Raw genomic sequence first — 25,971 nt, 5'->3', positions numbered from 1 at the left:
AGGCTTTCTCAAAATAACCACTGGCAGATTTGTCAGCAATAGATTTATTTCTGCACCAGCACCCAGTTGAGATTTGGCTGTGCGGGCCAGGTAGGGGTCCACAGGCTTAGATGCTTGCAAACTTGGCAAGGCCGCGAATATAGCAGGTCCGCACACAGCGTGCCAGTAAAAGTAGAAATAGATCAGCAAACAACCTCGGGAGCAGGTGGCCAAAAGTATCGAAAGGCTCCAAGTACGAGAAACTATTGTGCAAAACAAGTCGTTTTATATAATGTGTAATTCGTCAGTATGGCCGCTCATTCGTCACATAGCATAATAACACAAATGCATGTAGTCATTTACAGCTACTACCATCTCTCTGCCTACCTGTGGCTGATCTGTGTCCCCCGTAGACTGGACATGGTTTCTTCCAGGTTCTGCCGCAGGTCAGCGATGTTCTTTACCGTCCTCATTCGTCTCGTCTCGGGGTCCTCTCCTGCAGACACACAACATTCGATTTAGTCCACACACACGGCTTTCTTCCCCACAAAAGAAAAGACAGTCTGACACAGTTTTTCATCATTTGTCACAGTGTGTCTCATTGGGGGGACAAAGTGACAAATGGTCCTCGGAAGTCATAATGGCTCTAGCCTTTTTTCTATGAAGCCTAGACACAATATTTCAGATGGTCGTGATAAAAGGTCCACGGTCGACAGCGCATGCTGTGCTGTGACACCAATCCGTGCCTACGAAGGAACACTGTCAGAGATCCTCTCCTTCCCTGTCGGAAAACGCAGCCGCTTCTTCTCACCCCACCCCCCTCCCCCCTCACCAGAACCTCAATTGTCACTGCTATGAAATAATCGTTTATCTTATGTGCTTGTTTTTCCATTTCGATATCAGACTAAACTTGGAGTGTTAGTCATAAGCAAAGGTTGATTCAGAGCTAAAAGCTGCACATTAAAGTATCTACTTGTCTGCTCTGATTAATAATCCCTCATCAAGCTATCTGCATGCTGGGACCACAGGAACTGTGATAATTAACATCTGAAATAGAGGATACACTAGCTCTGAATGGGCCAGCTGATGTTAAATTGGGAAGAAGCTGCATTCAATCTCTGAGCTGACATCCTGACATCAAACCGAATCCAGAGAGGCAGAGCAAAAAAAAGAGATTTAAAGTTTCATGAGCTTTCCTTGCAACTTGCAGTGAGCGCCAGGAGCAGGGAAAACAATTGAGGTGTTTACGTTCCGCATTGAGAAGAAACACCAACCTAAGTATAAATTCATGAAAAATACATTCCAGAGTTGACTTAGGGCACTTGGAAACAATTGCAAAGGCACGTTGTGATTGATCACATCCCGAATAGGAATCCACAGTTTGCAGGGCAAAAGGGTGTGAATTCTTCTTCTGGTGTTTTCCCTCACGTTGCAGAAACGAATGACTCGAAGACACTGCCAGTATGAAAATAATCTCGGGCGCCGACAGCAATCTCGTTTTGGCGCAGGAGGCGTGGCGATACATGTTGTTTGAGTCGCGCAGTTCACCAAGTATGATGAATGAGTGGCAGCCTCGGTGGCACTGACACAGCATTTGTCAGATCGCGGAAAGCGTAATGTCCTGAATCGATGCGGCGCAACAGTACAGTATACTGCGGTCAGCCAAGGAAACAACCAAGACTTAAACGAAAAATGTATGCAGGCGCGTCAGGGAATCAGGCATAATTATAAAAGACAAACACTTCCACGCCTGCACCCAAAGATGATTTATATAAATGTTGACACTCGCCCTCAATTTCACTGCACCGTCCTTGTGGATGACCTCAGAGAGGCTAAGGGCTAGCTGGGTATAATTGAGGTCATGTTTTGACTGGCCAGAGCAAACAGACGGCACGTTAAGTGAGGTCGAAGTGCTGCCGCGCCGTCCAAACCGCTGACCTCATATCAGGCGAAACTGAAGCCATTAAAGGGAAAGCTTGACTTTGGGAAGTCCACCGTGATTTACATCAGCCATGCAAGTGAAGCTCACTGTGGAAAATTAGCGCTTCATTGTTTTCCTTCATTCATTTACTGAATGCGACATTGAGACGCGGCCCACGGCCTTCATTCGACATTGATTGCATTTATGGTCTGGTATGTGTGTGTGAGGTGCACCTGCACTCGGTAGAAAAGAGCCGAGCTCGACCCCGCGGGCAAACGTTGCACAAATATCGGAGTCTATTAAAAATGGAGAAAAGCGACCATTCCTTGTTCAACACAACCCCCTCGAAGCGCTTTCCTGGCTCAGCAGGAGGAGAAGTCAGCAATACAGCTTTTTAATACCGAGAACTTAATATCCTAATGTTGAAATATGTGGCTGCTTAGAGGACATAAGCTGAGAGCCCCAACAATGTCCCCTCATTTATTTAGAAATAATGTTTGCACCTTGTGTAAAATAATGAGATATACACTGCATAAATCCTTGCCTGAGCCTGCTCTGAATGCAAGACTCACCATTTTTTCCCTGATCTATCGTCTGGATTTCTATATATGGACACCCGCTCGCACTCCAACTGCTCTCAGCTTTGCTTGCTCAAACGCACACGCCAAGAAATCTGGAAAAAAAAGGTCAGTCTCTGTGTCAAGAAAGACTGCAAGCTGGGACTCACTCCTGTTGAATACTAACAAAGTACCGTCTAATTGTAATACACACTGGCTGCCGGCCACTATTTGTATGGAATTACCCTTATAAACTAATTGTACAGCTGATGGAAGATTTTGGTAGCCTTTGGTCGTTTGAATGTGCCACGGTTGCCTATCTTACAAAAATCTCCTTAATCCAGCCACCATTCTGTCTATTTGGACGGGAAAACTTGATCTGGATGGATCTTTCTCACACATACATTAACATTCATGTGCACACAATACAATTGCTTGGCAACATCTAGTATAGTGCTTCCCAACCTTTATTGAGCAAAGGCCACCACCAAACAAAAATGACACAAAAAGTACTGTATACACACTGAAATAATCATGATCTCATCTCAACTTCCTCCAAAATGTACTGAGTGTGAAATCTTGGCCTTTTTCGTTGAAGACAAAGCTATCATTTTGTTGTATGAATGGCAACAGGTGGATATACAGGTTAAATGTACCTTCTGCCATCTAGTGAAAGGGCATTTAATTGTTCTGCCTGTCACGATATGTTAATGACACAGATAGATGACCAAAGATACATTATTCTTAGTAAATAAATAATTATTTTTGGACCAATTAAGTGAAATTGCATCATTTTCCAATTTACCAGAATGTTAATTTATAGAGCCTAAAAGTACCTTTAATCTATCAGAGTCCATGATAGGTCAATTCTTAAATTATGGGGTGTGCTTACAAGGGAAGGTCTTACAGCTGTGAACTTATTTTTTAATAAAGCATGATGACTCTTCAAATGAAATTATACCTGTCATGGTAATTGTGTGAGGGTGAGGCATCCGTGTGGCGTCTGTGCTGACTTACGTGGGCGAGGCTGTGTGTGCAGCACCTGCTCCAGGTCGCCCAGCATGGTGAGGATCACATCCTTATCCAGCTGAGCTGTCCCCTCACGAGGCCCTCCCCCAGAAACCTCCTCCTCTGCCCAATAGCCACCCTCGTTCTCCCTGCCTCCTCGCGTCCCAGCGCCCGTGTCTACTCCCTGCTCCTCGTCCGTACGCCCGCCACTCCCCTCTTCGTTCGCGCCCGGCTGCTGTTTGGGCTTGTGAGGAGGCTCGGTCCGGGGCTGGCCGCCGTAGGAAGCTCGCTGCGGCCTTCCACCCGCAGCTGTGCACCGCCAAGGCACAGGGATGAGGGAGTGCTCCGACTGCGAGAGCATCTTGGTGAGGGAGAGGGACAGGGATCGAGCTCGGGGGCCGCAGCTTCTCGTGACCGCCTCCTTCCTGGGGCTGCCATGAAGACTACCCCCTGCCCGCTGCGACAAAGACGAAGACAGGTACACCAACGAGCTCTGACGTTGCGGGATGCGAGCCGGATGCTTGTCCAGCTCCGAGGCGCAAACCCGTTGCTCGGCATCGCTGTGCAGCGTCAGGTTGGTAAGGGAGCGCTGCTTGAGCCGCAAGTTGAGGTTGTCCGGAAGGGGCTGGGGAGTGCGTCGAGCCGGGCAGCCTCCCTGATACACAGAGAACTCGGCACCTCTCTTCATGTCTTCTCACTGAACCCCTCCTTGTTTTGCCAGCTTACCTTGTTGCTTGCTTTGACTCAGCAGGAAAAAGTAAGTCCATCCTGGATGGACTGTTGCTGTGAATAGGATGGAACCAAAGCATGGAGGAGGTAGAGACATGGGTACCACGCCTCCCAAACTGTGGTCCTGGTAGACAGGCAGAGTCCAGATCCATCCTGGAGCCAGGCCATGCTCTCCATTAATTCTTACAATTTAACTCCTTAGGCGCTTCCTCTCTAGTCCTCATGCCTAACCGCCTCCAGTCCTCGACCACCACAGTCAGGGGTGTGAATGAGCCAGTCGTTACATTTCTCTCCGTTTTTCTCGTATCCACCTCCGCCTCCTCCTTGCACGCTCTTTATCTTCCTCCCTGATTAAACGACAGCCCTTAATTTCCACCTTGCCGCTCCACATCTCCTGCCTCCTGCTCTGACGCCGTGACGGTCCCTCTCTCCTCGCAACGGAGAGTGAGCGGCTGGTGAAGCCACAGCCAGCAGAGGACTCGCACGGCTCTCTCTCTCTCCCTCTCTCAGCTCACTGTTTAGCATCCTCTCGTTCTCCTAATGCTTCTCTCTTGCATTCTCTCACGATCTACCTGCCAGCCCCTTATCGTTCCTCCCTCAACTATGCTTCCACCCTCGCTGTTCCGCCATCTCGACAACGAGACGAGTTGTTGAGTTGTTTACAGTTACAGGGCACTTGTAAGCGCGCCGCCCCTCGCTGACTGACAAACTTAATTGAATGCTATCTGGATGCGCTTAACGGCGAGCCCGTCGTCTTATCGCGGATCAACAATTAGACCGCAGAACTGACATATTACTCATCAATTAGTTTGAGCTTTATTAGCCCCCCAGCTGCCGTGCACAAGCCTAATTTATAAAGGCTGAAAGGACATTGGGACCCATCAAATATGTCAGGAAAAGGGTACACTTTCCCTTGAGGCATACAAACTCATCCCACAGGGATAATCATTGGACACAAAGGTAAGTGTTTCCACATGTCCCATGGCAGACAACGGACAGGTATGTTACTCATGTACCTTTTTTCAGAGTCTGTTCCGGTGGATGCCGTTAAAATATACACTTAAGCACCTCATAGATCTTATTTTTGGGCACCAAGGTGACTATTTGTACCTGGTCGAGGGCCAAAAAGGTTCAGGCATGTTCAGTCCTACCACCCCAGGATATATACTTTATGTGACATATTTATTTCGTGGTGTTTTGTGGGATTTTTCTAATGTAAAATATGTGCCTTAGTGCGGCTCCAACGACCGGAGACAAATTCCTTGTGTGTTTTTTGGACATACTTGGCAAATAAAGATGATTCTGATTCTGATATGCAGTCGACCTACTCATTACCGCCGCTCCACAATCACAGAGTCAAGAACGAAAGGATCTGAAGCGACGGCGGGACATGTGACAACAACAAACAAGTGTTTCTGAATGGACTCCAAACAAAAGTTAACAGTCGGCGCTGCAGTCTAATTTTACCCTCGAAAATAAAAGGCTGGGAAAAACCGCGGCCGAAGCAAAAGGTCTGGGAAACTCGAGTCCAACTTATCTCAGAGATCTCGTCGCACACAGTTTGTGTCGTCTTATATTAATACATTCAAAATGTTGGACAGGTGTGTTTTCTTTTTTCATCGAAGATGCTCAACTTTTAATCGGATTTCAGATTTTAGAAACTCATGGCAGTGATTGAGTCATTTGTCATGTTTTATCCCAAGAATAGTTCAAAAGGCACATCATCATCTCAGACAAAACACAAGAACCATTCTTTGATATTATCGTGAGACTGCAAATGAAGATGTGTTTGCTCCGTATGTGTCATACGACGGCTTTGTGCGACACCCGCGTGGGGACTGTCACAGATGACTGCAGCCGCGGGGGCACAAACAAAGAGCCACAGATGCTCCCTGTGTCCGACTGTCAGCGTTGACCTTTTCCCTTCGCGACACAACACGAGCACAGGAGGGAGGACAAGGGAGGTGTGGGGGTTGGTGTCCTCAAATTGACATAAAAAGACACCCATCACCTTCCAAATGCATATTGTATGGACAAGACTAGCACCTTGTAGGAGTCACATCAGTGTCCATCCTGCGAGTACCCTAAAATTTGGCTAATTTAATACTGCGGCACATGCTTAAATCCTGCGTACCCAAAAGGAAAGCTCATCAATATTGCAATATAACAGGTTGAATCTCAGCTAAACACACCGGAATAGAAAAATATTGGAGCAACAATGGCAAACAAACGCTGGTACAGGAAAGCAAATACCATATAACAGCATTAGGGGGTCTGGACCATTAAAACAGATCACTGAACAGCACACACGTAAATGCATTGAGGCATATTGACATTGCACACACAGAGATAAGCCCAGCACATGTGTGTGTTGGGGTCCATACCTGATATCTCCTCCAGGCACTGTTTGGCTGTCTTGCTGTAGACCAGCTCACCCTTGGTGGGGCTGAGGCAGGGGTCGGCCACCATGGTGCAATCATTCTCCGAGAACGTCCTGCGGGTGCACAAAATAAATCATACCAAGGTGTCACAACAACACAAAAGAAAACCCGATTGGAGAAAAATCTAATAAATCGAGAAGTCTCCGAAATGGTTTTGTTTCACTTGTGGGACTCATGATCAATGGAGCATTGGATTCCGTTTTCTGAGGACGGTAAGAGAGTTTAAAACAGAATTTAATGATTACGTTTATAAAAGCTGAAGTAAAATAGAGTTAAATCTCTTTGACAGATGAATGGTTTCCTTACTAATGAATGCCACAATTACATTTTTACGTAAATGTGAATGTCACACGAACGGTATTGTACTTCTTCTCAGTACATTCTTTCAAATTAGCTTGTTTGCCAGCACCTGATGTCACTCAAGTATTATACACACAATATATAAAAAGCTTGTTTTTATCATCCGTAACTGCAGTACCATTGCTCTTTTCAATAACCCTTTGCACAGTCACTAGAGAAAATGCTTGCATAGTATCTGGCATGTACTGTGTGACATCCTATATTGATTTAATCAGCGTTGTAGTCCATAATTCAATAGTGGAAGCAGGAATTTCCACTCACTGACAATCTCAGCATCAACAGACAATTTCTGTACAAAAGTGGAATTTGTAGATCCTAGCCCCCTGTGTAATTGTGTGTATGCATGAAGGCATTTATCCAGACCCCTCTGCAAATGCATTAGTGGTTGAACTGATAGGTCGACTTTGCGACTATGCGTTGACGTTTCACGCTTGAAGTCAACTAATTGATAATCATGCATTATTTGGCATGGGCTGTCACTAATTACAACAACTATATTTAGCGTAATGGTGAGTTGTAATTCTAATTTGTTTTTATGCTTATCCGTCGAACTATAAAAAAGGGTGGGGACCACTGTAATGTGCTGCGAAAAATATCAGTTGCATCATCCATTAATCGACTTCGACTCGACTTTCATCACGTCAAAGTCCACTACAATTTAGTCGTTCGGCCACGAACATGTATACATTTATCTTGTCTTTACACTCCAAACCACATTCCTCATGGTGAATCGCAAGAGGCATTTATTGACTTTTAAGGTTGATTCCAATAAAGAGGAGAAGGGTTCAGCAATTGACTCCAAGGAAACCGCATCTTCCTCGTGCCGCGTGTTTGCAATGGCAACCGATAAAAGAGCGTCTCCAGTCGCAACAGATGGACACCTCAAAAGGGAAGAGGGGACGTCTCGGATGAAACACTTGCAGTGCGCGCGCCAGTGTGTGCGATGTGTGTTTGTGTACAATCCGAGTTCAACGGTGGCAACAAGGACGAGGGCCAGTGCGCTTGCTGATAACAGTGTCGCAGGCACACACACCAAACAGACGAGACAAAATGGACGCATACAAGCACAAAAGTAGCACCTGCGGAGGTGCAGATAAAAACTGTCACCTCAACGAAGTGGCGTTTTTCAGGTGTGAAATCACATTTTGCCTACCTCAGTGGATTTAAAAATATGACCCATAACTGATATGCACAATGCTAAAATAATAGCTTAGAAATAGCAGATAGTTACAGCAGTAATATATCATTCATATTCATGACAGCCCGCGACCCTAATGAGGAGACGCGGTAAAGTAAATGGATGGATGGATGGATGGATATTCGTGACAATTTGGAGTGTGCTTTACAAACTGTGAAGATCACGTTTACTTTACTTGACTTAAAATTAAGACTGATTCTGATTTGAATCATGCAATTAGTTAACATAGTGGTGGGCAGACTGCAGGTAGAGCAGACAGTCTTGTTCTGTCTGGGTGGGACATTAAACATACACACAGTCCTGCCTACAACTGCAAAAAATTTGAACATGGGCGAGAGGAAAATACAGTAAAAAGGGACCAAACTAAATTGTCCAATTTGGACTGAAAATGGAGGTAAATAGCAACACAGCAGGAGGCTTTTAACTTAATGTCACAACTGGTCGATGGTGTGTGTGGATGATGGGTGCAAGTGAGGACAGGCATGAAGAAAGCAGGCTGATATGACAAGAGTATTAAGTTCACGACAGTCAGCACAGGTGAGGATTAGTTGAAATGGGCCATCGCTCCATTTCGGTGCCTGAAACTAATAATCCCTGTAACTTCGAACTCACCCTCCCTGAAAAGTTAAATTCTCCATTTTTTTTGTTTTGTTTGTTATTTTAAAATAGCAAACTGGAGGTCTTAGATCAAAGCAACCCAACAACACAATTTGTCTGTGACACACAACAAACATTATTTATCTTTCCGCAGTAAATTTTTACAATATCAGTAGGGAAATTCGTTTAGCTTCAAAGCTCTTGAATATATATGTTTGTTCCTTTTTTCCTGCACGGAGTGCCAACAAGGCTTCAATGTAGAGGTCTGATAATCTGTGTGAGCAATATTATGCAAGAGTGGAAGTGCACGTTGGCACACAGATATCGCTGCACGCAAGCGAAGAACGGAATAGGGGAATATTTTCAAGGTAATGTTCTAAAAGCTGAATGTCAAGTCACATGGATACCAAGCCACAAGTCCTTCATTGCATAATCTATTACATAATTGGATGACAAATACTTTCCGCAGAGGTGGGTAGACTAGCCAAAAATTGTAACAATGCTGTTACTTTAGAATATGACTCAAGTAAAAGTAAAAAGCAGTCCTCCAAATGGACTTGAGAGAAAACAAACAAACAAGTACTGATCAAATGGTGAGTTAATTTGTATCATGAACAAACCTACTCAAGTCAATGTATAAAGTATCTTGCATTAAAACAAATCTGACAAGTGCAAGTTATACCAAATGTTACATAAATGTAACAGAATACATTTGTTACTACCCACCTCTGCTTTTCAGCTTTGGTAAATGGTAAAATGGTTTTTCTACCTTCAAGGTACTCAAACGCTTTACCACCGTGTCCTCATTCACCTACTAATGATGCAGCATCAGGAGCAACTTGGGGTTCAGCATTATGCTGAAAGACACTCCGACATGGTCACAAGGGCTGAGAGTCGAACCCACAACCTTCGGGTAGGGAGATGACCACTCTACCACCTGAGCCATGTTTGGGTAGTACCGTTTCAGTTGTTCTCCGAATGGAATCATTGCCATTGAAGAATTTTTAGAATAGAATTTCTAGTGTTGACGATTGCCAAAAAGGATATGAGTCAATGGTCAATGTCCTTAATAATGATGATAATAATTGAGTATGGATGTCTTTGAGACTCAGTTTAAAAGAACACCATAACTCATTAGCTGCTCAGTAGTGAAAGTTCCCAAAAGATTGGGATTTAAGTTGTGCTCGAAGGAGGCACCGGCCGCCTTTTGGCAGAGCTGACTGCGCGCGATGGAGGAGGTAGACAGAAGTGGGAGAAGGGGTGAGGGATTAAGCCGTGTTTAATGGGATTGCAAACTCTCTTTCTCTCGGAGAACAAAAGGCATCCGAGAGACTTTGGCAGCTTCTCCGTTTTTTTTCCCCACCCTCCTGTCGTCACAGAAAATCGGCGCTGGTGGGCAGATTTACACACTTTCTGGATGTCAGAAGGGGTTTAACCACACGTCTCAACATGCATCAAAACACACTAGTGGATGGAAAAGATGTAGTTTGTTCCTGTAGTAGGTTTTGAAGTATCTGTTCTTTAGTCAAGGATATTTAATTTTCTGACAACCGTTGACTTAGGCCCTACATTTCAAAACATATCGGTACTTTCTACTCCTTACTTTTTCCAAATAGGCTTGTTACTTTGTTCAAACGTCACAGATGACCGCAGTCACGACACGGCATACAAAAGTGCTAAATAGAGAAATTAAGGTAAAGTCAACTGCGGCTGAGCTCTTAATTGAGAAACATTTGGGAGGCTTTTAGGCAGAAAAAACAGGCAGTGACATGGAAGAACGTGAACCAGAGAGCGTTAATGACCATGATGCAACAGATTCGTAGAAGCAAAATGTTCTCCGTCCGTGACCTTTTTTAAATTCTTTTCATGTTATCGGCTAGAAGAGAGATTTGTGGTGAAGCCTAAAAACCACCAGTTTCAAAAATAATCTGAAAAGAATAAAGATGTATTTTTCAGTCCTTATCATAAACTAAGTCAGCATTTTTTGTAATTTTGTTCTGTTTTGCCCATTCGGGATCTGGTAATAAAAGACAGAAACTATTTAGTCTGCTGGGTTTTTTTTTTTCCTCCTTGTGCCAAAATAGCAAAATGGGTATTGTAAAAAAGAAAAAAAATCATGACTTACTTTTTACTTTTGTACTTTTAGAGTCTTATGTTTTTTTATTTTTACGTAAATGAGTTGAATCAGTGCTTCTACTTTTACAAAAACAATGTTGCCCACAATTTAGCTCTGCATCTCTGGCATGTCTTTGGGCTGTAATATAGGTGGAATAGTCTTACCTGTACATAAAGGGAGCCACAGTGGCAGTATTGGGGTGGTTGTGCTGTTGCTGCTGTGGCAGCTGAACGATTCCGTTTCCAAGTGCTCCCCCTCCCCCTGCCAGGACACCACTGGATGCAGACAGGGCCGACGTGCTGGTGGAGGAGGTGATGCTGGTTCGTTTGCCCTCTGGACCCCCGACGGAGCGCTGCGTGTAGAAACTCCCACCTTGTCCAACTTTTCCGAGCTTGGCTCTCTCCGCCTCCCCTCCCCGTAGGTTACTACTGCTGTTGAGGCCCGTCTGGCTTTGGGACTGACCCTGGGGCTTTGCCACACTGGCTGAGGGTGCTTTAAGTCCGGGCTTGGGGATGCCACTGGAACCCGAGGAGCCGCCACCGTCTTTCTTTCCGTGCTTTGCTCCCTTGGGCACAAGGCTGGCGATTTTGGACATCTTCTTCGCTGAGTCCGAAAAAGAGTCTCGCTCCTCTTTGGATGGAGTGCAGACTTGCTTGCTCCCAGGCTTGCTTTTGTCCTCCTTGTCTTTGCACGTGGACTTGCTAGCATTTGCAGAACTTTTGGAAAAGGAGGATGAAGACGAGGTCTTGCTTGTGGCACTAAAGGAGGATGCACTGGTCTTCGAGGGCAACTGTTTCACCGTAGCACTGCTACCGCTGCTGCTGCATACCGAGCCCGTGGGCGTAAGGCCATCCTCGCCGTACTCTGACATGTCATCCTCTTCCTGCAGAGCCATCTCAGCCATGGACGGCGACACCCGGGAGGCCGATCGAGGGTTAATCATACGGAACTTCTCCAGCATAGACCTGTGGGGTGCTCCCCCAACTTTGGACCCATCATTGCTGTGCGGATGGATGCCTTCCTGGGTCTGCTGTGACAGGGATGGGGACGTCGAGTTTGTGGGGCTGGCCAACATGGAGGAAGTGGCGCTGTGCTTGAGGTTCATCGACTTGCTCCGCCAGGACTTACTGGCAGTAGCAGAGGGAATGGCAGAGGCCAGCTGCTGCCCACTTAGGCTGGTGGGAACAGTCCCACCCATTCCGCTTCCATTCATGCCGCCGGCTACTGGGATGCTCCTCATTGCCTCTGGAAGAAGACACAAAGAAGTACTCTTAAGTGCCACGTACTGATAGAACAAGCTATTTTAAAGTGTTTTTCCCTTAAAAATGGAAAGACCAGTATCCATATTGGATAAGATATGGCCCTAGAATTACTATGGATCATAGGGTTATCTACTAAGTATTTTATTTTGTGAAGAAAGTCTTATTCAGAAACATTATATTCCTCATAGGAAAACCAGAAGTTTTCAGAAGTCTTTGCAAACTTTTACAGTCTTCTTGACTTTTTCCGATTGCACATGTTCACAAGCCTGTGTTACATGAAGTGCTTTTCCTATGAGGTTTCGCACACATCCATGCAACTTTGGAAATGTTCGTGACCAAGAAAAGTCTGGTCCCTGTTAGCAGAATACTTCCGAAAGTTTTGATAGAGACTCTATTCAATGCAATGATGCCTTAAAGGATCAACTTTCTATCATTCTATTTATAGAAGTTTGCCATAGCATGCTCGAAAGAGATAACATAGCTTGTGAGAGATGCAACCATGTATCCAAGACAACAAACAATGATTCCCCTCGTGTTAAAATTTTTTTTAAAAATTACAAATAATTGAGATTATGACAATAACCAATAGGATCTACTGCAGAAATGAACTGACTTTTGGCAAGCAATTACTTGAGGCTTTGGTACATGAAGGTGCCTCTGATCCAAAGATTGCGTTCCGATTGTTATCTGCATTTATTAGGTTATGCTCAGATACAATTTCATTAAAATTGTCAGTCATTTGTGTCACTGCAGGCCTTAATTAGGGTTAAAGCCGTTATCTAAGACCATAGGCATTCTCAAATTGCTCCATATGTGTGTAACTAAAAGTTGTTCAACAAAAATCAGTCGCAGATGGGTTGAATTGTGTGTGAGGGTAAAGCGACACAGTTGGCAGCATGACGTTCTACGCCATTTAACCAAATGTCTGTCCGCTTGTCAGTTAGCAGAGCGAACAGGGTTTGATGCAATGCAATGAATCAGCCTTCTCTCCTCACATCATAAGCTTTCTTCAGGCAGAGGGCAGAAGGTTTAGTCGGCTTGGCTTGGTTGGTACTGAAGCATGTTAACAGGCTTACACGTGACAAGCTCCTCTAACAATGTCAAACACGCCCGTCTGCGGATGTAGGATCCCAAAAAGTGTACAACCCGTCATGTAAGGGAGAGTAAAAACTTTAGACATATATCTTTAATGATTAAATAATTGAATAGCCCAAACAAAGTGACCTATCTAAAACTAAGCTATGTGCCTGTTTTAAAAATACAACATGCAATTCTCTTTGTTTTGTTTAGTTTGACTGTAAACTTCAACTGTGAGTGGCATAAAACAGCTTGAAACCTGTTTTGAAGAATTGTTCACTATCTGCTCATAAATCGGGTCACTCGTATCTCAAGGCACCATTGTATGTGTAGCCTATGCAAAAGGAAAAAAAAAAAGATTGATTACAACCTAAAATTGTATTTTTAATAATTTTGCACAAAAAAAATAATATTGAGGTCAGGGTGGCAGTTCTGTTCAATACTCATTATACTGAAGTTTATATAAATGATGATCAAAAACATATATTCAAATGTGTGCATGTACGTAGGCCTATACATTAGCTGATACTAGGCAATGTCATGTCGCCTGTAGGATCTTCTGTGGCCCTCGAGGTGATGCACGGATGTGAAAGATAGGGGTTATAAGTAATGCATGTTGTTCAAGTAGTGCCTCAATTAACTCCATCTTTAGAGAGCCCCCTGCTCAACTTCTGTCACCCCACCCCCCCCCCCCCCCCTCCTGGCCCCTCCCACTCCCTCACCCCATCCCCCGGGGCTATTTCACAGCACCGCCACTTTTCACTGCCGTGCAGTGACTTTGCTGTTGCCGTGGCAACAGACTTTTCGTTTTCTTTTTTTTTTTTTTTTTTTTTTTTCGCAGTGTGGCCAAGGATTGAAATGTCACTTCATCTGGGTGGAGTTGGACCCAGAAATGAAACCATGCATGTTGTTTGGGTAAGGGGTTTTCATTTCCATTGTGAACTCTTATTTTTATTTGCGTCCCCAACCTACTCATTTACTTACTTTTATCTGACATTGCCTTACATGTTCCACCAGCTAGTCAGAAAATACATTCGCCTAGTTAGACAAAGTCAGCAGCTTTCTCCCGCAGCTTGAAGTGCATCCCCTGGTGTCTGAAGGCACGAACGTAAAGCAGAGCAATCGCCAGCATTACATTCATCCAGTCATACACTTCACAGAAACACATGCCCTTTGATGCCTAAGTTAATCAGGCGTCTGCACGGTAATGCAAATCGCGCATCTCTTGTTGTGCTCTTCAAGCTCGGAGCTCAACTCAAAGCATGACTTTCATTTAAGGACTGGCCCCTATTCTTGGCCGAGCAGTTGAGGCACTCCCCGCGTGGAACAGATGGCGGGATGGCGTCTCATCCACCCTCTCTCTCCCGAAAACCGTGCCAGCGGAGGTTGCATGTGTCGAACAAAATTCCTGTAACATTATCAAAGCGACAATTTGACATTCACGCCCGATTCACGCTGTCGCTGGCCAGCTGTGCAGAGGTGACGACCATACACGCATGCCATCACAACTGTTCTGTGCACTAGTGTTGTGGGTCCAGGCAATAGTTCACATAATCTGAAACACCTCTGCGTTTTGGGGGGATTTTATGATCTAGCTGGAAACGAACGTAGATGCTAAGCACATGAAGCACAATCTGGCCAGATGTAGATTGGAAAGAGAGATAAGGGTCTGAACAGTTTGAATGGGGTTTTCAATATTATTTTTCATTGCATAGCCCTTCACGGACATAGAACATTCTAATTTGGTTAAGGTTTGACAAGGATTTTACATAGCTGGGATAGGTCACCCCAGACCCCCTAATGAGGACCCGTGTTCCATAAAAGGGATAAATGGATGGACAATTCCAATGCAAATGTAAATGTCAGATTGATAGACAACTGTTGGTTCAGTGTTTTAGGCCTTTTTGGCTCTCATTTATCTTTTATTTTGCCTGATTGAGTTTATACGCAGAGCTGACATTTTACACCAACTGATTTTTCCTTTCCTGAAGGGCAAACCATTGTTTTATCTCCCTTACGGCGAAGAAGTGGTGCCTTATCTTTGCAAAGCTGAAGAAAAAGGTAGATCTGTAAATGCTCTGAATTTGACATCGAACGCATTAATAAGTTCCCGAAGTGAAACATTGGAATGTTGTCAGGAATGTTTTTAATTCTACTCACAGTAGCCTGAGTCACTATTAATCTGTTAAAAAGTAACAAAAAGATTACTTTTCAGCAACTGTGAGGATCCACTGTAAGGGTTATTATTTTTCATCATGGCGCTTCTTCGATAATGTCTGTGAAAATGTGTCAACTTAATGGAATTTCTTATGTCGAACGCAAAATAATGACCATGGAATGATTCAGCAGAGAGGAGTAAAAGGGGGGTGAGAATGGGCTTTTCCCGTGAACTCATCTAAGTCAGTGGTGCCATCCAGTGGCTGCCTGGGATGGACCATTTTCATTTCCACTCAGCGAACTGCAAACAACATCACTTCCTCACCTCTGTCGTTGCCACTGGCGTACTGGAGCGGTTTGCTCTTGTCAATGCTGTTGAAGCTCTGGCTGCGGCGGTTCAGATTGGATGAGCCCGGACTCCTGGAGGCCCCGCTGCCTGCAGCGGGTACCCTGGAGGGTCCCGGTAACCTGCAAGGGAAAAATGGCTTTAGATGAAACAAAGTCCTCTAGTGCTACTTTTTTTCTTCCATACAGATTTAAGAACCAATAAGCATGAATATAAATGCTCCAGTATATTCAATTCATATCTTTTGAAATGTTCAGATATTTCTGGGGATCTGTTTCCGGATCATACTGAGCTGAAACTGCGGGTGCTCCAGACAGATTCCTCCCTGCAGTAGCAATCCCAACAAATCTGATCCAGACGGGCAAGTCGTCACAGAGAGAAAAAACAAGTAACCCCAAAGCCAACACTTCAACGGCTCTCAGTCGACAAAGAGAAGGAAATCCAGAAAGATAATGAAATAAAGGGGGCAAAACAAAAGTAAGGGTAGATGAAGAAAAACTCAGATGAGGGAAAAGGAGAGCGAAAGACTGGAAAACGAGATTGAGGCAATTTAGTTGCAAATCAGAGGTAGTTCCTTTTATCATGAGCTTCTTTCATCTTCCAAAATTCACATTTGATGAATGCATCAGCGAGATGCGGCTTGGGAGAGAAACAAGCCGCCGTCAAATTGTGGACGGCGGCTTGGGATCTTATCGTATACGTGTGACAGTCCCACACATCCATCCATCCATTTTCTGAGCCGCTTCTCCTCACTAGGGTCGCGGGCGTGCTGGAGCCTATCCCAGCTGTCATCGGGCAGGAGGCGGGGTACACCCTGAACTGGTTTCCAGCCAATCGCAGGGCACATAGGAACAAACAACCATTCGCACTCACAGTCATGCCTACGGGCAATTTAGAGTCTCCAATTAATGCATGTTTTTGGGATGTGGGAGGAAACCGGAGTGCCCGGAGAAAACCCACGCAGGCACGGGGAGAACATGCAAACTCCAGAACTGTGAGGCTGACGCTCTAACCAGTCAGCCACCGTGACGGTCCCACACATACCACATGAAATAATGTTTTTTTTGCAGGGGGCAAAATGAAAAAAAAAACGTAGGACTGGTCATTGCGCCTGGTCCGTCTTCCCTTTTCTGCGACTACAGCTTCTTACTCCAACCCCGAGGAAACATTTAATGTGGTAATCGCACTTGTAAACGGAGACTCACTACCACGGGGTGTTTGTCTGTGTGGAGGCAAACAAAGTGCTATCTCTGCGAGGCAGCAGGGCTGTGTCGGGTTTGTCCATGCTGGGAGATTACCACCCATCAGGCTGCAGCTGGAGCTGCTGCAGCTGCATTGTTGAAATATTGGCCGCCAGGGTTAACGTACTGTGCTGTGCAAAAGTCTAAAGCCACGACAAGTGAGCTACTATATGTCATCTTTTAACAAAAGTTGCCGTATTTGTGTTAGTCCCTCTGTTCATTAGTTAGCAAGCCACTTCCTAGTTCATAACAAATGTAGATGCCTCCAATGACGCCTCAAATGGTTAACTTTGGGTCCTGTATCTGTGCCTTTATCCAGATTCATTGGTTCACACCAAAATGTACAGTGGATAGAAAATCCTACTACAGTATGGAGAAAATGGAGGAAGTAATAATAAATGTTGTCTCCCAGTGTCCCAAGCTTTGGGACACAAGTGAAAGGGAACCAGCGTCCAAACCAGCGAGAAAAGCCTCCAGGCTACCTCCTGGTAGGCTGCCAAGCAACCATTTCCAAATACGGGTGAGCTTGCACTGCGATGCCATCGTCCCTGCACCCTCCCCTGTGGTGAACCCCAAAAAGACCAAGTTCGGTGTGAAAAGGCCTTAATGCGATTTAAGCCAATTAGAATGGTAAATTTAAGAAAAGCGGGCGTTACTTTAACAAAACAACAAACCCTCACAAAAGGAGATAACACACTGCTATATTACATGAAAAGATTCCAGGCAAAATGAAAGTGTGACTTGAATAATGAAAATTGGATTTCGGAAAGTCGGAAACTAGCATCTATTCAAAAAGTTACCAGAAACAGATACCAAAAGGCATTTAAAATGCTACAGTTAAAATTGCTAATCGAGCTGGATTTGAGCATTTTTCCTCTCTTCCAATCAAAGTCAGCAAGGGCCCAATTATCGGATGTCATGAAAAGATTTATATGACTATCCTATGGTGTGGTGTGTGTTAAAGAGCTGCTGGGTCGACAAGAGTAAACGTTAACTGTCTGACCTGTGTGCTGGTTCTCAGTCGCTTGTGTGCTGTGCTGTGTTGGTAAAAGAGCAGTAAACAAACACTTACAAAAAAATTTTACTCGCTATGTCCTAAATTGGTTAAGATACTAAAAATCATTCGGTGTGTATCCCATTTGAGAACGAAATTGTAGAAGAATCAGATCAACCAACAAAAAGAAAGAAAGCATTGTTGCTACTGGCAAAGGTAACATTTGAAACTAAACGTTTGTCATATTTACCTCGTGTTTTTCTTCTGTGGCGACCCTATTCCAGTATGGGGCGGAGGACTTGCATATCGTGCTGTGAGACTGCGGAAGAAAAAAGCAGAGTCAGGAGTGTTAAGTGAGTTAAACAAGGAATGTGCCCAGTTTGTTAATCAGAGTCTTAATGCAATAATGTGACACAGAGGCAGGGATTAAGATGAAGAAGACGGAAAACCGATAACAAGAGTGGAGGAAGAGGAAGCAGATAATGTTGCATGTCAAGGCACAACTCTTTGATTTTTGTTATGACCACATGCATGTGACCGATCTAATAACGTGCTTGTTGACCACGATCATATGAGGAATGTTTACAATCAATTTTGCGGTGGCATCTTTTGAACAAGTAAAAAAACCTCAAAACGGACCAAAAGCAGAGGCAGCGGAAATACCCGCGGCAGCAGTCACGTCAGTTTACGACCCCAACGCTCACTGTGAGTCATTGACATGGATGGGATCCAGCGCTGGCCGCCATTCACGTTCGACAGGAAACAGTAAAGTTAACGCAGAGCGCTTTATGAACAAAAAATGCTGCACTGCTTTCATCATCCTACGTACAAAGTGACAGCCAGGTGGTGAGGCTCTTGTTTACTACTTTGGGTAAATGCAATGTTTGGGGCAATTTTCAGTCCATTTACACATTAAAAAGTTGAGGGTACTTTTGCAGTGATGAGATAAAACAGAGCTCTGTAAAGATACCTTTCACACAGAATAGTGGACCGTGGATACTAGTTTTGATTAAGTGACAAGTTACAAAACAATACAGACAAAACGTCATTGTTTTCTGTGCATAGGCTATGGAGACAACAAAGCAGAAAACACTATCTGGCGACCTTGTTCTTTTTTTCCATCGTAGCTAAATTGCATCTTAATTTTAGGGATATTTGACTGCTACGCTTAAGATTATACATAAAAAACATAAATAAAGGAAATGAATACAGATGAACACTGAAAAAGCCAATAAAATAGTCCCCTAGGACCAATAGGATCAGAAACTCCTTTGTTATTTGCACAATGCCACAAACGACTAGATTATAATCAGTGCATTAGCCTGTGTGTCTTTGTTTTTATCTAGCTGTCTATTTCTTAAATGGTCGTGATGGTTTGATATTAAATTAACTCTCTAAACTGTCTTAACTGTCTTTTTACCCAGTATTTTCTTTGAGACACCAATGTACAGTATACGAAACTGACCTGAACTAAAATATAATCAAGAGTGCTGAAATTCCGGCTATTGGCTTTATTAGTAGAGACAGCATGTTAGATTTAGAAATTGTTATCCAGTTGAACATAGTTGTACCTTTCGTACCTAAGCGTAATGGTTGTTTCAATCACGCCTTTCACACTGTAGGCTCTACATTGAGAGAACCCCTGAAGCAGTAACTGGATGAATCCAAGAGTAAAAATGTCCAAAACTGTACAATGTCCAGAGCTGGAGGAAAATAGGAAGTAGCCTCACCATCAGTGCATTAGGAACAACTCGTTCTCTGTTTTGTGTTTTGTGGGCTGGCGGCTTGGCACTGACTGAGTTAAGTGAATAAAATGTACTGGGCATTTGAATGACAAACTGCAGTCCTCGCATCATCCTGCATCATTTAGGTTAGCGTCTTTGCAGGAAAACTAGGTATAAAGCATGCAGTAAGATGCAGAAAAGTATCCTTTCCGCTTGGGGACAGGATTTTGACCATTTAAAAAAAAAAAAAAAAAAAAAAAATCATCATAATGCCCTTTGTGTGACACAATTGTTAATGTTCAAGTGTGACGGATCTTTTGAGAGTGCCATGCAAAATTTCAAATCAATGCATAACTAATCTCCCATTTCTCATTATCGTATACATGTATATTCACGCACACTCGAGGTAGAACAATTAACCTCCACTTTCCATGACCTTGTTATGAAGTGCACGGCAACTCTACACCTTTCCAAATTGACCTTGCCGGTTTTAAGGATGTGGTGTATGTTTTTTATGTGCAAAGGAGATTCAGAGCTGACCGTGGAAGATGTCGGTATGGTCAGGGAGGATTCTCATTAGCCGTTCTACATAATGCAGATGATGACATGCAGCACCACCATTAACTGGAATTGGTTTTGGATGTTGGTAACGGGGTTAAGCACAATCTCAGTCGGTGGAAGCAAAGCCTGAGCAACCTGACTGTATAATTTACAAGTAAAAGACTGTTGATTATATCTCAAAGAACACACCCACGAAGGATCATTTATGGCAGAAATAGCATTGGTGGGCATTGGATTCAAATGCAGTTTATACGATGACCAACATTAAAGATCTTTCCAAACGATGGGACATCTGGGTACACAAGGTCAAATGGACCAATGAAAGATTGCCTCTATATGCCAGACACTACAGGCCTGAGCTACAATTCGGCACTTCCAGAACCCTGCTGATACAATCATTTTGTGTACTGGAAGAGTCTATAATGGTGATTCAAGACAGTTAACCGAATCAGTCCCATAAAAATCTATCTTCATATAAAGTCTCTGAATGCCCTTTATTAAAAATACTGTATCCCAATAACAATCAACTACGAGTGTTTAAATTCTATACAGTATGTCTCCTTTTATCTCTACAATAGTCCTACACACCCTATTGAAATGGCAGGTTTTTGCAATCTAAAAATAGAGAACATGATAAATCATTTAAAAACCTTTATCACCAGTAATGTGACTTGTAACCTGTGCAAATGAATTGAAGAAATAATTATTGAATCTTAAATCTAACAGGAATGTGGCTGTGTTCGGGATTTCCGAACCATTTAAACTGCCCCAGGTTAACCCCAAATAAAGTTCCTCTGTTATTGTAGGCTTTTCCTGACTTTTTTTTTTAGCAGAAGCCTGAAGGTTTTGTGCGAACACTGACTGCTATTTGGAACTGTTCATAATACCCTACACATTGTTTAAGGCCCCAGTTGTAGCTGAACAAGAAAAAAAAAAGCATGACGCGACCACCACCACCACCATGCTTCACTGTAAAGTATGGTGTTCGTTTGGTGATGAACAGTGTTGTGTTTACGCCCAACATGCCTTTTGGAATTATGGCTAAAAAGTTCAACCTTGGTATCATTAGACCATAACAACAGCCGAACATGTGGGGAAATGTGTGGTAGTTAGTATTAGCACAAAACATTCCATCTTCTGCTAGAAAGAAAGGGGGTAACAAAAGTCAGGAAAAGCCTACTAGAACATATGAAATTTATTGCGGTTAATCAGAAATGGTGGCAGGATTATTCTAATTTGGATTTAACATAAATTTTAATTTAACATTGTTATAAACAATTCAGTTAAACAGATTATAGGTCACATTAGTGGTAGAAAATGTTTTTCAATGATTTATCTTGGTCTCATTTTGGCATTTGCACAGGGGTGGGTAGACTTTTTATATCCACTGTACTTGAGACCAGGCGAGAGACAAAATTCAAGATTAAATGCAATGCAGATAGATCAGTTGACAACATACTAATAGAGAATTAATTCAACATAGACAACAACATCTTCCCAATAGTCTTATAATACTGTAATCCGTCTGTAACCTACCACTCAACCAACCAAAGACGTGGAACAAAGTCTTTTACCAGTACATGACTCCACTGATTAAATCCGCAAATCGCCGTTGGATCAAGAGAATTCTTCGTGCTTCTACCAACTAGGACGCATCCAACCACACAACTCAAAGTGTACCTAGGAGATGAGTCGGGCTTGGCCTGGCTGTTGGCTCTCCCATACGGCGAGCGACTCTTCCTGTCACGCGACACAGCCGTGGGCAGGCGAGAAGAGCGCCAGACCAGGGGGTCAGCTTGTCCACCCCGGGGCATGTTGAGTTCAAACGCTGGATTTCAAATTGTATTTTTTTTGCTGTTCCTAACTCGAGCGCAAAAAACCTCTTGTGGCTCCGGACTGCCACGCTTTGTCTGAATTGGGAGTTCCCCGTTTGGACACACGTAAGTCCACACATCCCATCCGTCACCCCAGAGACACCAATGAGAGCCAGCAGGTGCTGTCTATAGAAAGCAGCGCCACAGCCCACATGTAGATGCGCAGCATACCGAACGTCTGAGAACAAGTGTGTATGTGTCTCTAAATGTGCCAGATATAATTTGATCATTGAAAATCCGTTCACATCTCTTGTCTCCCTCATATATATTTCGGACACGCTAAATGTTCGCGGCCGACTGATACTCAAAGGGATTCATCATCGTTAAAGGAAATTAATTAGAGGGCCATTTCGTGATTAGATGTAATTACATTTTACCCAATTCAAATTGGATGTGAAACGGCGCCTTTGGCATAAGAACTCATTTTCATCATTACTATTTTGTATAGTGCCGCATGTCAGTCCTGTGTCCTATATATAACCCATACCAAATACAGAGGTTGCACTATAACGCCTAAAAAAAAAAACAGAGCAAAGACATTGCTGGAAAAAGCGCAACAATAATTGGACATGCGATTGTTCCTCTTGCACATCATACTTGAATATAAAGTTAAACAAAAGCTTGCTGTCTCAAGTCAGTTTTCCAGCAACTTATGCTACCAACTCATCTGCATCTGACCTAATTCACCAGATAGTTCAGCATTTGCTTTAAACGTTTCCAAATTAATGCTAACTGAAAAACTTGAAGCTATGATAATATACTGTACGTATGATAAGATATCCAATATGAGTTGAAAAACTGACATTTTTGCTCATTTATTTCTTAGTTTTCTCTTGACACACATGTTGAGCCTCTGATCCCCACTGTAATGATGAGATCACAGTATGAAGTCAGGTCTTCTAAATTTGACAAACCACAGAAAAGAGTGTTGTTAACAACCCTGCCAAATTTGTATGATTTAAAAAATAAATAAAAATCACCAAATGTATAAAATCAGGCTTCAAAATAATTCTCTCCACTCTTGAACGCTGTGGGCGTGTCCGCTGAATGCACTGAAACCGTGCCCCTTCTTAACTGACAATCAAATATAACTACTACGAACTGGTAAAATGGATGCTACATTGTCTGGCATCTTTCCTTGGCTACACAAACAGACACGTTTGAGCTGTACGATTAGATCCGCTTCAAGACTTAAATCAGGAAACCTGAAATGGTGAAAAACAGTTTAACCCGATACTGTATCTTCACAATTGAGTCCTACATAGTCCTCAGTGCTTGCACATTTACAGCAATTACCTTCAAACATCTGGAATGTATTGAAAAATACATTTTAAAAGGGGAACCACGCTTTAGTTTTAGGTTTTCCTTCAGCCAAGCCTAATTAAATCTAACTCTAGTGCTTTAATTCGTGTACAAGCGCATTCTCCACCTGTTGTAAGGGTAGGCAGCAGGAGGTTGGGAATGTCAGGCAGCTGTGCCCCTCCTAACCTCCGCCATGACACACACATACAACCAAAAACACTGATCCACGACCATCGAAAGCTCTCGTGTTTCGAATGCCGCTCTCATTCGTCGATTTCACGGCCAAGCAGAGAGGCGACGCAGTCACGGGATCTAATGCATGGGAATGTTGTTCATGGGTGGCACGTCAAGCCTACTCTAAAAGTGGTCTATTTACATAGTGGGTCACAGCTCGCTTTGCTTTGGTTACTTTATACTGCTGAGTTGCCAACTTTATATTGCAAAAAGTCAGGCCTCGATGACAAACCCATAGGTGCACAAAGTCTGGGGCGTGTTTGCAAAAAACAAAGTCTTGTGAATTTGAACTATGGTGTCACCATATAGTAAACAAACAAATAAAAAAGATGGTAAGCTGTTGCAAATATTATGAAATTATATCAAACGGATTTAGTCTCAATAATGATTTTCAGGGAGATGAAATGACAGTGCTATATTTCCATTATATATTATGGAAAATGTATTTTTTAATAGGTGGCATGGTGAACAAGTGGTTATCACATCCGCCTCACAGTTCTGAACTTGATGGGATTTCTTTGGGTACTCCAGCTTCCTCCCAAATTCCCAAAACAGATATGCGAGCTTCATTGTCCTTAGGAGTGAATGTGGGAGTGAATGGTTCTCCGTCGAAATAGTTGGCCCACCATCAAGAAAGAAATGTAACAACCTATTTCTGAAAATGTGTCTGTAAGCAAGTTATTAATATCAACTAATCATGAAACTTCTCAACACTGATTTTCTCCACCCATGACTTGGAAGCTAGGATGGGCAAAGATCCAGAGCCACTTTCAAGCACTGATAATATGTCTCCTTTAACAGAAGGGTGTCAGATTACCCAGCTATTCTTTCAGATTTCTGTAACTGCCTTGGATATAAGGGACATGTGTCCAATAAAGACACAAACTAGTTACTAAGTAGTTATCCAGCTTTAATCCAATGGAGATGATTTGTTAAATTGCAACAAACCACTACATTTCCATGGTGATGCACCACTAAACATTTGAAACGATGACGACTCGGGGATGGAAACAAAGTGCAATGAGTTTACAGTGCTGGGTCATGCTGTTCGAATTGTACCTGGACTGCATCTCTTGCGACTTGCTGGCAGATGTTGCCGTGCTGCTGCTGCTCTGCTGGCTGAGCTCCACCAACGACTGGTAGTACTGCTGCTGTTGCTGCTGCTGCTGCTTGTAGCGGGACAGGATGAAGAAGAGGCCCAAGATGCTTTTCAGGTTGCCATTCCTGATCTCTGTAGATCCCAAAAAACAAAAAAGGAAAGACATACAGTAAGTCGCTGTTGTTGGAATGTTGGATCCCCATTATGTAAGACAAACACAGTATAACCCTTAAATCACTTTATACTGCTGAAAAGACTCAGAAGAAGCCTTCATCTGTTTTTTCCAAAGCATAAAGTGGCTTCTGTGAGTGTAAGTAGATCAGCAGTTTAAGGGCGGCTCGTACTTACAATTCTGTGCCCTTTAGTCTATAAGCAGTAACACAAAGAAGCTCACATGAACCAATGTGATCTATCAGGCCTATGTAACACTGAAGCTATGCTTGTAAATATCCACAAAATGAACTTTATTTACATCTGCTAAGAGGAGCTGCTGTTATACTGATGAAAGCGAAACAAACTATTTCAATAAATGACAAATACCAACCAAGACAAACCAAATCAAAAATAACCCCCAAGGAATAAGAATGAAACAAAAATGCAAAATATCTGCGCTGAGGCTATCAAATCTCTTGAAAATTCCACCCTCCAAATACAGTTCCAGAGTTAATCGCTGAGAAAAATCAAAGTAATGTATCTCCCACAGTAGGCTGGAATAGAATTTGGATGAGTCCCGGCAAAGGAAGACTTCATCACTGTTACTAACGCAGCCATTTGTGAAATGGAGCTCTCATATCAAACCCTCAGCAAGAGTCGGCACAGGCGGAGCAATGGCTGATACAGTTTTTTTTTTTAAGTTATTATCAAGATCTTACAGCCATCTAACGTTATTTTGGGAAGGTGCTGAAGATTAATCTCTAGGGGCTTTTCCATTTCCTAACACCCACGGGCATCAATTTACTCTCCGTTTGGCGGAGACGGTCAACTACTTTTGGCAGACAAAATGATGCAGCTTTGTTGAACTACTGAACTTTGGAAATAAAATGAAATGTACCAATAAATTGTGTTTGTTCTTGTCATGCCACTGACTATTGACTATGTTGTGTATTCTTAACTGGACCTCTTTTTACAGATACACCCTTCAGTACTAAATCAATGATATTGCCACTGATAAGGGTACCATTAATTAACTTTTAA

At 43.2% G+C, this 25,971-nt stretch overlaps 1 protein-coding gene across 15 annotated transcripts in view; it reads right to left on the bottom strand.

The window, feature by feature from the left end:
• nav3 (neuron navigator 3) overlaps positions 1-25,971 on the bottom strand; it is a 240,426-nt gene that overhangs the window by 46,551 nt on the left and 167,904 nt on the right. For 14 of the 15 annotated variants that reach the window (XM_061761831.1, XM_061761828.1, XM_061761829.1 and 11 more), the window contains 6 exons: positions 24,738-24,909; positions 18,234-18,302; positions 15,728-15,870; positions 11,071-12,151; positions 6,579-6,688; positions 367-475 (listed from right to left, as the gene is read on the bottom strand). In XM_061761831.1, the coding sequence (XP_061617815.1) occupies positions 367-475; positions 6,579-6,688; positions 11,071-12,151; positions 15,728-15,870; positions 18,234-18,302; positions 24,738-24,909 (1,684 nt within the window). Of the gene's footprint in view, positions 1-366; positions 476-3,474; positions 4,691-6,578; positions 6,689-11,070; positions 12,152-15,727; positions 15,871-18,233; positions 18,303-24,737; positions 24,910-25,971 lie in introns of those variants that run through there. The other variant, XM_061761834.1, reaches the window with a different exon arrangement.

Source organism: Phyllopteryx taeniolatus, chromosome 22 (genome assembly GCF_024500385.1).
Source record: "Phyllopteryx taeniolatus isolate TA_2022b chromosome 22, UOR_Ptae_1.2, whole genome shotgun sequence".
In the NCBI taxonomy this organism is placed as follows: Eukaryota; Metazoa; Chordata; class Actinopteri; order Syngnathiformes; family Syngnathidae; genus Phyllopteryx; species Phyllopteryx taeniolatus.
Note: the sequence above shows the minus strand (reverse complement) of the source record. Positions and strands in the feature narration are given on the sequence as shown.